Below are 12,253 nucleotides of genomic sequence, written 5' to 3' on the forward strand. Positions count from 1 at the left end.
GTATATTTGAATAGGAAGAAAAACACAAGATATGTCTGCAATTTTGTCAAATAGCTTCAACACTTGACAGAGTGAGGCTAAACTGCTCTTAACCTGAATTTAAACTCAGAAACAGGATTTTTTTTTTAAAAGGACAAATTGGTCGTTTAGTAAACGTCTTCAATGTTGGTGAAATTTTGGAATCATCCCTTACACAAACTAAACAGACCCATTGAAACATTATAGAGTCTTTGAAGATTTATACATTTGTTCATGTTACAACCACAACATTTTTAATTTGTTAAAAATGTGTTTAAAAAGCATGACATCTATTTATATCCAGTCTCATATACTCTGATATTCCTAAACAAATTCAACCAACTGCCTTCAGAAGTTGGGTAAATAGTAAAGTATGTCTACCTCAGTGAAATTTAGTATAAATACAGCAGTTCTATAAAGGCATCTTATGTTTGTTAGAGGTCAAGGCAAACCAGGGAACACACCAGATTGGTTAGTGTTAAAGTCGTGTGGCAATAGAAAGGATTATTTTATAGAAAAACATCACAAGCTTTGAACATCTAACAAAGTACTGTTCAAGCTACTTAATCAGCGAAGCAGTCAAGATGCCTGGGCAACTTTGGAGGGGCTACAAGTGAAATTTCAAGATGAACCTAAACTATATCCTTTACAGGCAAACCTAATGTGACTTTCTCTAAACCTTTAAATGCACATGTCCAACTGTTTAATCGGTACTTTTTGCACAACTTGTTGTTCTCTAACAATGAGCTTAACAGCAAAATTCACAACAGGTGTTTGATCCGTGAAACGACTAATAAGTTTCCAGGTCCAAACAGAATCTGTATTTAAACAGTCCTCATCATGCTGTTCACATTTTGACATCATGTTTTCAAATGGAAGTGTCCATTGAGCTTAGAGTGTGACAGTGAGTCATCAGCAGGTTGCAACAGAGATGCAGAGAGACTGGAAGAGTCACAGAATAGCATAGAGGTTAGAAGTCATTTGGGCCACATCCCACACGATAACTGCTTCATTGTGAAAAGCGTTGAACTGGATGATGAATGCCACTCAACTCCAGGCACGTTTGAAGGAGGTGAGACGCACCCAAGTGTCATGTCAGACCATTCCAAACCATTTATGTTAGCGTGCTCTGCGAGCTAGATGACCTGCAAGGATACCTGACCGCAGCCCCATCTTGCCTGGGAGCATTTACGTTGGACAAGGGACCAGTGGACCTCAGTACTGTTCTCTGATGAAAGTCAATTCACGCTGAGCAGAAATGATGGCCGCCAACGACATTGGAGACATCAGACATAGTGTTATGCATCAGCCACTCACTGTTGTGGTGAAGGAGTTACAGTGTGGACAGGTGCGTCAAGTCAATACAGAACTGCCCTGCACTTTGTGAATGGTACAGTGACGAGCCCATACTACCTGAATAACATCAGGCTTAATTTCATCTTCATGGACGACAATGCCCCAGCTCATCTAGGTAGCATCATTAGGGAACGGCTGTTGGAGACTGGGGTACCTTGAATGGAGTGGCCTGCACTTTCTCCAGACCTGAATCCCATAGAAAACCTACGAGATCAGCTTAGTTACCGTCTGGAGGCTCGTAACTGTGGTACCTTAGAAGCTCAATGACCTGAGGGTTGGCCTTCAAGAAGACTGGGGTGCCATGCCTCGGCAGACAATACGTCGACTTGTGAACAGCATAAGATGTTGGTTTCAAGCTGTAATTGATGCTCAAGAGCACATGACACATTATTGAAATGTTGACATTTTTTGTCAACATCTGAATAACAGCGGCTTTTTTTTTGTCAAAAGCCACTGGTGTTGGCTTTTGTTTCAATAAATTGTTTGTGATGTTTGGAAATCATTATTGCATGCTTCTACTTAAATACCCTCCTTTCACGATATGACATCACTGACAGCGTGAACGTTTTACATTTTTCATAAATTTCACCCGAAAGCCAAATATCTCTTACTTTTTGTGAGTAATTTGAAGAAAAACATCCGAACTACCACCATGTTTCACGGTTGGAAGGATGTGCAGATTGTGATGTGCAGATTTTTACAAGTAAGAATTGTAAAAGCATGTATCATTTTTACTCCGTACAAATATGCACCACTTTGCGTTGTTTTATCATAAAATCCCAAATAAATAGGTGTGATGCTTTAACCTTGCCATGTAGTTAATCTGTCTTTTTTGTGTGAGGTTTAGTTGCATGTGTTCCACCATCTCTCCACACATCAGCAATTTAAACAACGACAGAAAACTAGTACCTGCGTTTAAAATAATCTTAGATTAGAATATAACATAGTGTCATTTGCTTTCGTCTACAGACAGCATGCAGAATAATTAAGGCTGCGTTAAAAAATAAAAAGCCAAGTTAAAAGATGTCGTCACACACACGCTGGCAGCTCTGCGCACACGCTCAGTATCCGATTGGCTGCGAGAATCCTCCAAGTCTGGTGTCTCACCGGCTGCTCCTGACCCGAAGTGCTCACTTCATCTCTGTCTAACTGCGAGGAAACAGGTCGTCATGCTGAGGACCGGCGCGAACAGGTCGGTGTCACATCCAGCGACTCGTCTGTAATCACACATTTGTTTATAGGGTGACGATTTTTCCATAAATGACGAGCTCCATGCACAGACCGCTCCGGCATGCACCGATAGAAAAAAAAAAAAAAGAACTCCGTGTAACGTTAGGGACAGCTGGACACAGAGCTCAAAACCAGATGTGTTCATTGGGGAGTTTTAGTGTTTTTAACTTGACTGATGTCTTTCCAGAAACATGCATCAAGGAGAGGAGGTGAGGCTGCGCAGCGGGAGTCTGACTCGGGAGAGGAAGCACCTTGCTTTGTGCATCAGTAACAAGGTAAGAGCCTTAATTGTGTGTTCATGCTAGACGGTTTGTTTTCTTTCACTTTTTGGAGAATATTCTTAGTGAATGATGGCTCAATGAATTTTCTCTCTTTTTTTTTTTTTTTTTTTTGGTGAGAGAACATTGCAGTGATGATTTAATCAGCAGCAGTATACTCCGAATGTAAAACAGAAATGTAATGAATTAAGTATAGAGGTTCAATATATGGATTAAAAAAAAATTTTTTTTGGAAAACATTTGTACCTCAGATCATTTTGCAGTCTATTAGGTTTTATTCCAGGACTGCACCGTGTTTAGCTTCATCCGTCTTCTCATTCACTTATACCTGCTCTCTACCAACGATGTCCCTGTTAAAGAAAAGCATCACCACAGCATGATGGTGACACCACCATGTTCATTTAAACTGAACTTGATTCCATGGTTTGATAACTAGGATCAAGTGGAATGTATTTAATCAACTTTGAATATGTCTCTATGATTAGACTGACTTGACATACATTTCTGTATAAATTGGATAGTGCCTTGAGACGACAGTCGTCATTTAGGAGGTACATAAATAAACTGATTTGAATTTAACCAAATTGACTTCTCATTACATTGGAAAGATGTGCTTAGTGTAATTTTATTTATATTCAATCCTGTAGTCATTATCACTTTGTTCACTTATTCAGTTTGAAATAGGGATTAACACTTATAAAAATACTTTGTTTCCTGCTTTCCTAATGACTTAGTGGTCTAAAACACTGGTTTCAGAGTTTCTTCAGTACAGCATGATCTTTTTGTAAAACTGTGTCCCACTTTTTGCTACCTTATGACCTCTAAGTTTGGACAAGGATATGCAATATTCCTTTTATAAATGTATCGCTATGTAACAGTAGCCTGGAGTGCATAGTTTTTTAGTCATGCATTTAAATAGTGTACTTCCAAACATTCCATCTTTCTTGTAACCTTTTAAAATGGATCATTGGGCACTTTGTTGTATAATAGTTACACAGTTTTGTTCAAGTTTGGAATCAGGAATTTTTCTGCATGTAAATCCGGTCTTGTAGTATATTACCTTCTCTTCATCATGCGACAGTGGTTCAGGTGGTAGGGGTTTGTCCTGTAACTGGTGGGTTGCCAGTTTGAACCGTGGCTTCGCCCATCTCTGTCGTTGTGTCCTTGGTCAAAGACACTTCACCTGCCTTGCCTGCTGCGTGGCAGGTGGCCCCGGTTGTATGGCAGCCCCACTTTGGTCAGTCTTCCCCAGAGCAGCTGTGGCTGCAATGTAGCCTGATCAATTATCAGTGTGTGCATGTGTGTATGAATCTGTGTATGAATGGGTGGATGACTGATTAATCAGTTTCATTTGCAATATTGCTATATTTTTTATAGTTTAAGGCCATTTAAAGATTTTTATCCTGAAACAGCTGAGAAAGTTCTCATTTTATATCATTTATCATAGTTTTACCTTCAGTTGTAAATGATCTTTAGCAGAACTGCTCAGCTATATGGGATGCTACTCATCTCAATGAATTCACAGCTCAATCCCAGGGTTTAATAGCTGTTTAGAAACTCAGACAGCTGTTAAGTAAAGAAAGAACTTCCATGAATCATTTTTAATAGAGATATGTGATTTTTATATTTTTTCTGTCTTGCTAAGTGTAGGTGTGGGACTTCACCTGCCTTGTATTGAGCTTCTGAATATTTAATGCCAGTGATGTAGTGTTGTGCATTATTGGCGGCCGTGGATATTGAGCCTGTTAGGTCTGAGAGCTCTCTTCCATCACAGCTTCCGACTTACTCTGCAATATGTTGCCATGGTGCAACACCTCGTTGCACACAGAAACACAACATGGTCTTATTTGTTGGACTACTCCTCTAAACTTTATTATTTTCAATCCAGATCAGTTTAGATCTGTTTAAGTTGTGGTATTTCTAAACTAATCCAGTCTCATTAGATTCACATCGGCCTGCAGAGAGATGGAGCAAGTACAATCTTGCTGAAACACTAATTAGTGATCGGCACATATGAATAAGGATACAAATGTAGGTTGTTGGTTACGGAGGCAGCTCCGCTTGCTGTGCTTGCATGAGTGATTGAGATTCATTGGCGAGGCGGGAACCCCCCTGAGAAACACATTAATCTATCCAGCTATTACCCCGTAATCAATGGGACAGCTGAATTTGACAGCCATGCCGTGTTGTTAACCATTTTACCAAGAGCTTATTTAAACAGCATGCCAAATCAGCTACATTTAATGTAGTTTGTCATGAAATATATATATATATATTTGTATACACAGATCTTATAATAATATAATTCATGTGTCCAATCCTAATTTTCAAAAGAAATTGTTTCTTTCAAATGAACTCCATTTGCGCTCGACAGGAGCAGGGATCCAACATCGATGGGTGTCACTCAGGCATAGCGTTGTGTATCATATAGAGGGTTGTAGTGGGAGTGTGGTGCCAGGAATGGGTGTGATATTTCACAAGTGCATCATTGTATCTCCCCCAGCGGGATGCAGCGGTGCTGAGTGCTGTTTGGACCGGCTCACTCAAATGCTCCACGATTGAGTCGTAATAACCTGTGCAGGAACAAGATGAACCTGCACGCTGATGGATATGTGTCATCTTGGTACTTCATGAACTTCAGATGCAGATCTACAGATATTATCTGTGTATGCGTGTGTGTGTGTGTGTGTGTGTGTTTGTTGGGATGGGGGTGTGGATGTGTGTGTGTTTGTGCAGATCTGTTCTGTGGTTCAATGTTATAAAAAGTGTCATCAAATTGCACCATAAATCCACCAACTCGTATGCAAAAACACATGGTTGAATGCTCACACCTTTCATGTGTTTCCTTCTTTTTTCTGTGTTGATCGTTCCTCATATTCATTCTTCCCTTGTGCTCATCCTTCCTATCTCCCTTTCCTTCCTCTCTTTTTCCCATTATTCTTTCCTTGTGGTCTTCTTGTCTTCCTTCCTAATGCCCTTCCTTTCTTTTTGCTCCCTTCCTTTCATCCTCATTCTCATGCCCTTCTTTTTTCCTCCCTTTTTTCTTTGTGCCCCTACATCTATCCCTGTTTCCTTCCTTCCTTCCTTCCTGCGTTCTACCTCTTTCTGTATGTCCTGTCCCTAATCATTCCTTGTCTCCTGGCCTTCTTTAAATGTGTCCTTATTTCCATCGTTACTTTTGTCCATGCTTCCTTTCCCTTTTTGTGTCCTACCTGTTAAGTTCTTCCTTTGCTCCTTCCAGTTTCTGTTTAATGCTGGTACCATATTAAAACCCTGCATGTTTTTAAATGAACATGAAGGACTATGAAGTCCAGGAAGCTGACTCTGGAAAAGGATGACATTTTTAGATGAAAACAGGAAGCCTGTAGTTATCAGATGTTGTAGCCAATTGTGGCAAGTTTGTAGAAAATTGAAGAAAACCTCAGACTAATGGAAGGCTAACAGCTAGTAAGACGAACTGCCTGTTTTAGCTTTTTTTCAGCAATCAAAAGCAACTTTAACTAAACATTTTATATCTGTGGTATACAGCATTACACCACTGAATAATATATGTATACACTTTTACTCAGAATCAGAATCAGAATCAGAAAAGCTTTATTGCCAAGTACGTTTTTGGACATACAAGGAATTTGTTTTGGCGTAGTCGGTGCAATACAGTACAAATTAAACAGTATAAACATATCTACAATATAATATAAATATATGTGCACAGTTTTAAGTGAGTGAGAGTAAATATAGAGCAGTATAAGATGCAAGAGCAATACAACAGTGCAGGTGATCATTGTGCAAGAATGGCAGTGCAAGTAAAGCAGGAGTCCAAGCTGAGCGTTAATGTAACGCATAGAGTTACAAGTTACGGGTGTCCTGTAGGCAAAGAAGGGGGGGTGTGGGGGAAAGGGAGAGTGTCAGGGTGGTTTCCGGGCTTTGTTAACCAGGCTGGTGGCAGATGGGAAAAAACTGTTCTTGTGGCGTGAGGTTTTGGTCCGGATGGACCGCAGCCTCCTGCCAGAGGGGAGAGTCTCAAAGAGTCTGTGACCGGGGTGGGAGGGATCAGCCAGAATCTTCCCTGCCCGCTTCAAGGTCCTGGAGGTGTACAGTTCCTGGAGCGACAGTAGACTGCAGCCAATCACCTTCTCAGCAGACCGAATGACACTCTGCAGCCTGCCCTTATCCTTGGCTGTAGCAGCGGCGTACCAGATGGTGATGGAGGAGGTGAGGATGGACTCAATGATGGCTGTGTAGAAGTGCACCATCATAGTCTTTGGCAGGTTGAATTTCTTCAGCTGCCGCAGGAAGAACATCCTCTGCTGGGCTTTCTTGATGAGGGAGCTGATGTTTGGCTCCCACTTGAGATCCTGGGAGATGATGGTTCCCAGGAAGTGGAAAGATTCCACAGTGTCAATTGTGGAGTCACAGAGGGTGATGGGGGCAGGTGGGGCTGGGTTCTGCCTGAAGTCCACAACCATCTCCACTGTCTTTAGAGCGTTGAGCTCAAGGTTGTTCTGGCTGCACCAGTCCAACAGATGGTCCACCTCCCATCTGTACGCGGACTCGTCACCATCAGAGATGAGTCCGATCAGGGTGGTGTCGTCCGCAAACTTCAGAAGCTTGACAGACTGGTGCCTGGAGGTACAGCTGTTGGTGTACAGGGAGAAGAGCAGAGGAGAAAGAACTAGAGACACTTGTAAAGTATGTCTGTTTTTTTAGCTGAACAACACTGTTTTACTTCGCTAAAGTTACACTGACTGAGGCTGAGATTGAGAAACCACCAGCAAAACTAACAAAATAGTGTTCTGTTTCTTGGACATTTTCAGTTTGAGTTATTGCAAGAGGCTGTGGATATAAAATGAACCCTTTTTATATCTATATACATGATGTATGTGCATTGTTGCTTTTTTCTTGTCTGTTGTTCCAGAATGCCTAAACACAGGGAATGCGACAGTTGTAGCCCATGTCCTGGATCTGTACCGGATCCATTTGCTCTTGATGCATGAAATCCAGCCTCTTGTCATGCCTTGTGAATCTCCAAGTCTCTCAAGGCTGCGTTTTTTCCTGTTGCATGTGGACGCCTGCTAAATTAGGGAAAAAATAGTAATAACAATGTTTTTGGTCAAAACTGAATTGCTGATTATTTAAAATGGGGTCTCACTGCGACAAGTGAAGCGCGTACCTTTTTGTTTTGCTAATGTCTGCTGCTGCTGCTTTTGCTACATTTACTGCCAATTTTACCATTTCCTTTGCAGTTTTAATGCCCGACTAATTCCAGGTATGAAATGGTGCAGTCTACTACGGAATGTTTCATACCGAGCTTGAGCCAGTTTATCCATGCCAGGATGACACTGCTGTCAGTCTCCTCTCTAAGCAGCTTCAGCCTCCAAAAGACATGCAGGTGTTCATCAGTCTGGAGACAATACAAATTAAGAGCATACGTGTAAAGTGGAATAGGTCAAAATAAAAAAAGAAAATCTTTTTTTTTTGATTATGTTGTTTCTGTTGTTGTTTGAAGCCAAAATTAAAATTGAATGTTTAATTTAGTTAATTGCACACTTTTTCCTCCCACTGAACTGTCCTTTTATATACTTGAATACAACATTCTGTAAACATCCAGTTACCTTAGCAATGATCTTTTATGGCTTACCCTTATGGATGCAATCATTGACTATCTGCTGGACGCCTGCCACGTCATTTGTCTTCCCCATGATCGTGTAGACCTGAACATGTCCATAACATACCATCTCTGTGACAAAAATCCATTTTTATTGGACTTATGTAAATTTCTAATTGTATGAGAAACTGAATTTTGGATTTCCTTAAGCTGCAAGCTATAATCATCAAAATGAACAGAAATAAAGGGTTGAAATATCATCACTCTGTATGTGAGAAATCTATAGTATATATAATGTATATATATTAAGTTTTACTTTTTGAACCAAATTACCGAAATAAAATTTTGTTTTTGATGATATTCTAATTTATTTAGATTAACCTGTATCCCTTTAAATAGAAAAACACCTTTCCAATTTATTAATATTATTTTATTATTGTTCATTATGAACAGGATAAAGGCCTACACATAGGTGCATACATTTTTACTCCCACTTTATGCATTTAATTCAAAAGACACAAAGGAATGTGGATTTATTTAGATGTAAAAGCCAAGAGTTCAAAGCGTCAGATGACAGTATGACATCCTCTGACTAAAACTACTAAGACTGAGAAACATAAAGAAATGATGTTGCTGTATATAGTCTTAGTTATCTTTTGTGTTTGTAGAATCATTCTTTCACCCTCTGTCTTCTCAACCTGTCAGAAACCCACACACCTTTCGATCTACACAGAACTCTCCTCCAAATCTTTTTCACAATACTTCTTCCATAATGATATGCTCTCCCACTCCTCACAGAATACTTTAGATTCTGTATTTGTTAGTCCTGGGGAAATGTATTACTTCTTTCAAGTCATTAGCTAAACACAAAATTAATTGGCAAACAGTTTTGATAATTGATCAGGCCTCACACTCATTATCAAAGAGGAATTACAAATCATTAACGGTTCTCTGCTTCTTAAATGTGGAGGTTAGTGAAGTGAAATCAGGAAGACAATTAAAACTTTGCACACTTTAAACTTTGTGATGGTATGCATACCCAATGAACCTTTTCACATTAGAGCCACCTACTTAAATATATATGTTTGAGGAATTTATGTGATAGATCAACACAAAATAGCACATAACTGTGAAGTGGAAGGAAAATTATGGCTTTCAAGACTTTTTACAAATAAAAGTCTAAAAAGTGGAGCTTGCATATTTATTCAGCCCCCTTTACTCCTATAACGCTAAGTAAAACCCAGTGCAACCAATTATTCTGAGTAATCTTGAAAAGCATGTATCATTTTCCTTCCACTTCATAATTATCTCAATAAAACACATAGTTAATAATTTTAACATCAAAAAATGTAAAAACCCTAATAGATATGATTGTTTTTGATAGGCACTGAAGATATAAAATGAACCATTTTTATGTCTTTGTGTTTGACGTATGTCCATTGTCGCTTTTCCCTATTTGATCAGTGCTAATTGCCCCATTGAACCAGCCCAAGCTTGCTAGAAACAGTTTTGTAAGTGCAGCTACCTTTGTTTTATGTTAATGTATAGAAATTATTTTACCATCCGGCAATAACAACTCAACCATTTATACACTTTTGCAGAGTCGTGTCCTTCCCTGCTTCCAATCCATAATTGGATTGAAAGGTTTATAAAAAACAACATGGACACATCAGTGTTTACTGTATTGCCCCATAGCCATAAACAGCAAAGGAAAACAGCACTTATGTAGTCACATGAACACACCAGTAAGACCTGCATCCCTCATTGGGCCCTCTTTGAGCTCAGGGACTGAGGCAAAAAAGTAAATGTTGTCTCCTTGTTACTCCTTGCAATGCAGGCCACATGTAAATTGATTTCTGTTGCTCTCAATAATGAGCATCTTCTCCGGCGCAGCCCTTCTGATTGGGTATTTTCTCAGGATGATCGGCAAATATGCAAGTTGCAGCCAGAGAGCCAGTTGTCCGATGCATCAGTACATCCCCACGCTGCAATCAGATCCACTGAAGTCACTCTGATACATGTGTGTGCTCACATATTGATTGACTTTACTCTTTTTTTCCACTAACATCCGCGTCTTTGTGTATATGTGTGAAGGCAATTTTAGTATTGGTGGAAGGGTAAATGAATCTTGAACGTCTCTTAACACAGTCAAGTGAATATATGCGTGTTTGTTTCAGCTAAGCCTGCCATCAATCTCTGTGTTACAACTAGGACTCTGAGAAATTATGATTTTAATAACTCATCAATTAAACGGAACACGCTTTCTGCTGCTGCCTGTTTGCTGTTTTCCTTCCCTTCCTTCCTTTTCCGTCTGTCTTCCATTTTTTAGCAGCTTAATGCTAATAACTGTCTACCTTCACCTCATCTTGCTGTGTCATCTCCTGACTCTCCTTATTTTGATATTGAAATTAATGGGATTAGGATGTTTACATGCCCAGCAGAAGAGCTTCTATTAATATTAGTGTCTCTATGCGACAATGTTTCCAGGTATTGTATTACTAAACTATTCATTGGCTACAATTATCTGACGTGTCATCAGCTTCAGTCATATCTGGGATTTTTTTTATAACCTCGGTAGATTACACTCCTCAGCGTCCCTGGTAAGGCCTATGCCAGGGTATTGGAGAGGAGAGTCTGGCTGATAGTAGAACCTCGGCTTCAGAAGGAGTATTGTGGTTTCCGTCCCGGCCGTGGAACACTGGACCAGCTCTACACCTTCTGCAGGGTACTCGAGGGTTGATGGGAGTTTGCCCAACCAGTCCACATGTGTTTTGTGGACCTGGAGAAGGCATTCGACTGTGTCCCTCGTGGTGCCCTGTGGGGGGTGCTTCAGGAGTACGGAGTCGGGGGCCCTTTATTAGGGCCATCCTATCTCTGTACACGCGGAGCAGGAGTTTGGTCCGCATTGCCGGCACTAAGTTGGACCTGTTCCCGGTGCAGGTCCAACTTAGGGTGGCCGGGCACTCCCTTAGAGATAGGGTGAGGAGCTCGGCCATCCGAGAGGAGCTCAGAGTAGAGCTGCTCCTCCACATTGAGAGGAGCCAGTTGAGGTGGCTCGGGCATCTATACCGGATGCCTCCTGGACGCCTTCCCCGGGAGGTGTTCCAGGCACGTCTCACTGGGAGGAGCCCAGGACACGGCGGGACTATGTCTCTCGGCTGGCCTGGGAAGGCCTTCGTCTCCCCCCCGGAGGAGCTGGAGGAGGTGTCTGGGGAGAGGGAAGTCTGGGAGTCTCTATTGAGTCTGCTGCCCAAAAAACTTCCAAAGACAGGTCCTAAATATACTTCATGAGTAGATGCCTGAACCACCTCAGCTGACCCCTTTTAATGCAGAGGAGCAGTGGCTATACCCCAAGCTAACTCTAGATGATGGATCCACTCATCTTACTGCTAACAGTGAGGCCAGCTCTCCCACGGAGGTAACTCATCTTAGCTGCTTATGTCCAGGAATCTCAATTTATTATTCATGATTGATATCTTATGACCACATGTGAGGGTCAGAACATAGGTAGAATGGTAAAATCAAGAGCTTTGCTTTACACAAAAGTGCAAGAAAGACTGAAATGTTTATACCAACAGGCCCCAATCCCTTGTTGGGAGTTATGATTATTGATTGATTAATCTTGATCAATAATTATAATTAAAAATCATAATTTGACAAAATCTATTTCTTAACCAAAATCCTCATTTATGAATCGAGATCAGAGATGTTTCTGTTGTTGTAATTGCGGCTCAACGCCTTTGACAATTACAACTGTCAAATACTC

At 40.7% G+C, this 12,253-nt stretch overlaps 1 protein-coding gene across 1 annotated transcript in view; it reads left to right on the top strand.

Annotated features, from left to right (window-relative positions):
- Positions 1–2,385: 2,385 nt before the first annotated feature.
- schip1 (schwannomin interacting protein 1) overlaps positions 2,386–12,253 on the top strand; it is a 419,733-nt gene continuing 409,865 nt past the window's right edge. Inside the window, exons 1-2 of the mRNA XM_047391638.1 lie at positions 2,386–2,566; positions 2,792–2,879. Of these exons, the coding sequence (XP_047247594.1) occupies positions 2,544–2,566; positions 2,792–2,879 (111 nt within the window). The 5' untranslated portion in view covers positions 2,386–2,543. The remainder of the gene's footprint in view (positions 2,567–2,791; positions 2,880–12,253) is intronic.

This window comes from Girardinichthys multiradiatus, chromosome 18, assembly GCF_021462225.1.
Source record: "Girardinichthys multiradiatus isolate DD_20200921_A chromosome 18, DD_fGirMul_XY1, whole genome shotgun sequence".
In the NCBI taxonomy this organism is placed as follows: domain Eukaryota; kingdom Metazoa; phylum Chordata; class Actinopteri; order Cyprinodontiformes; family Goodeidae; genus Girardinichthys; species Girardinichthys multiradiatus.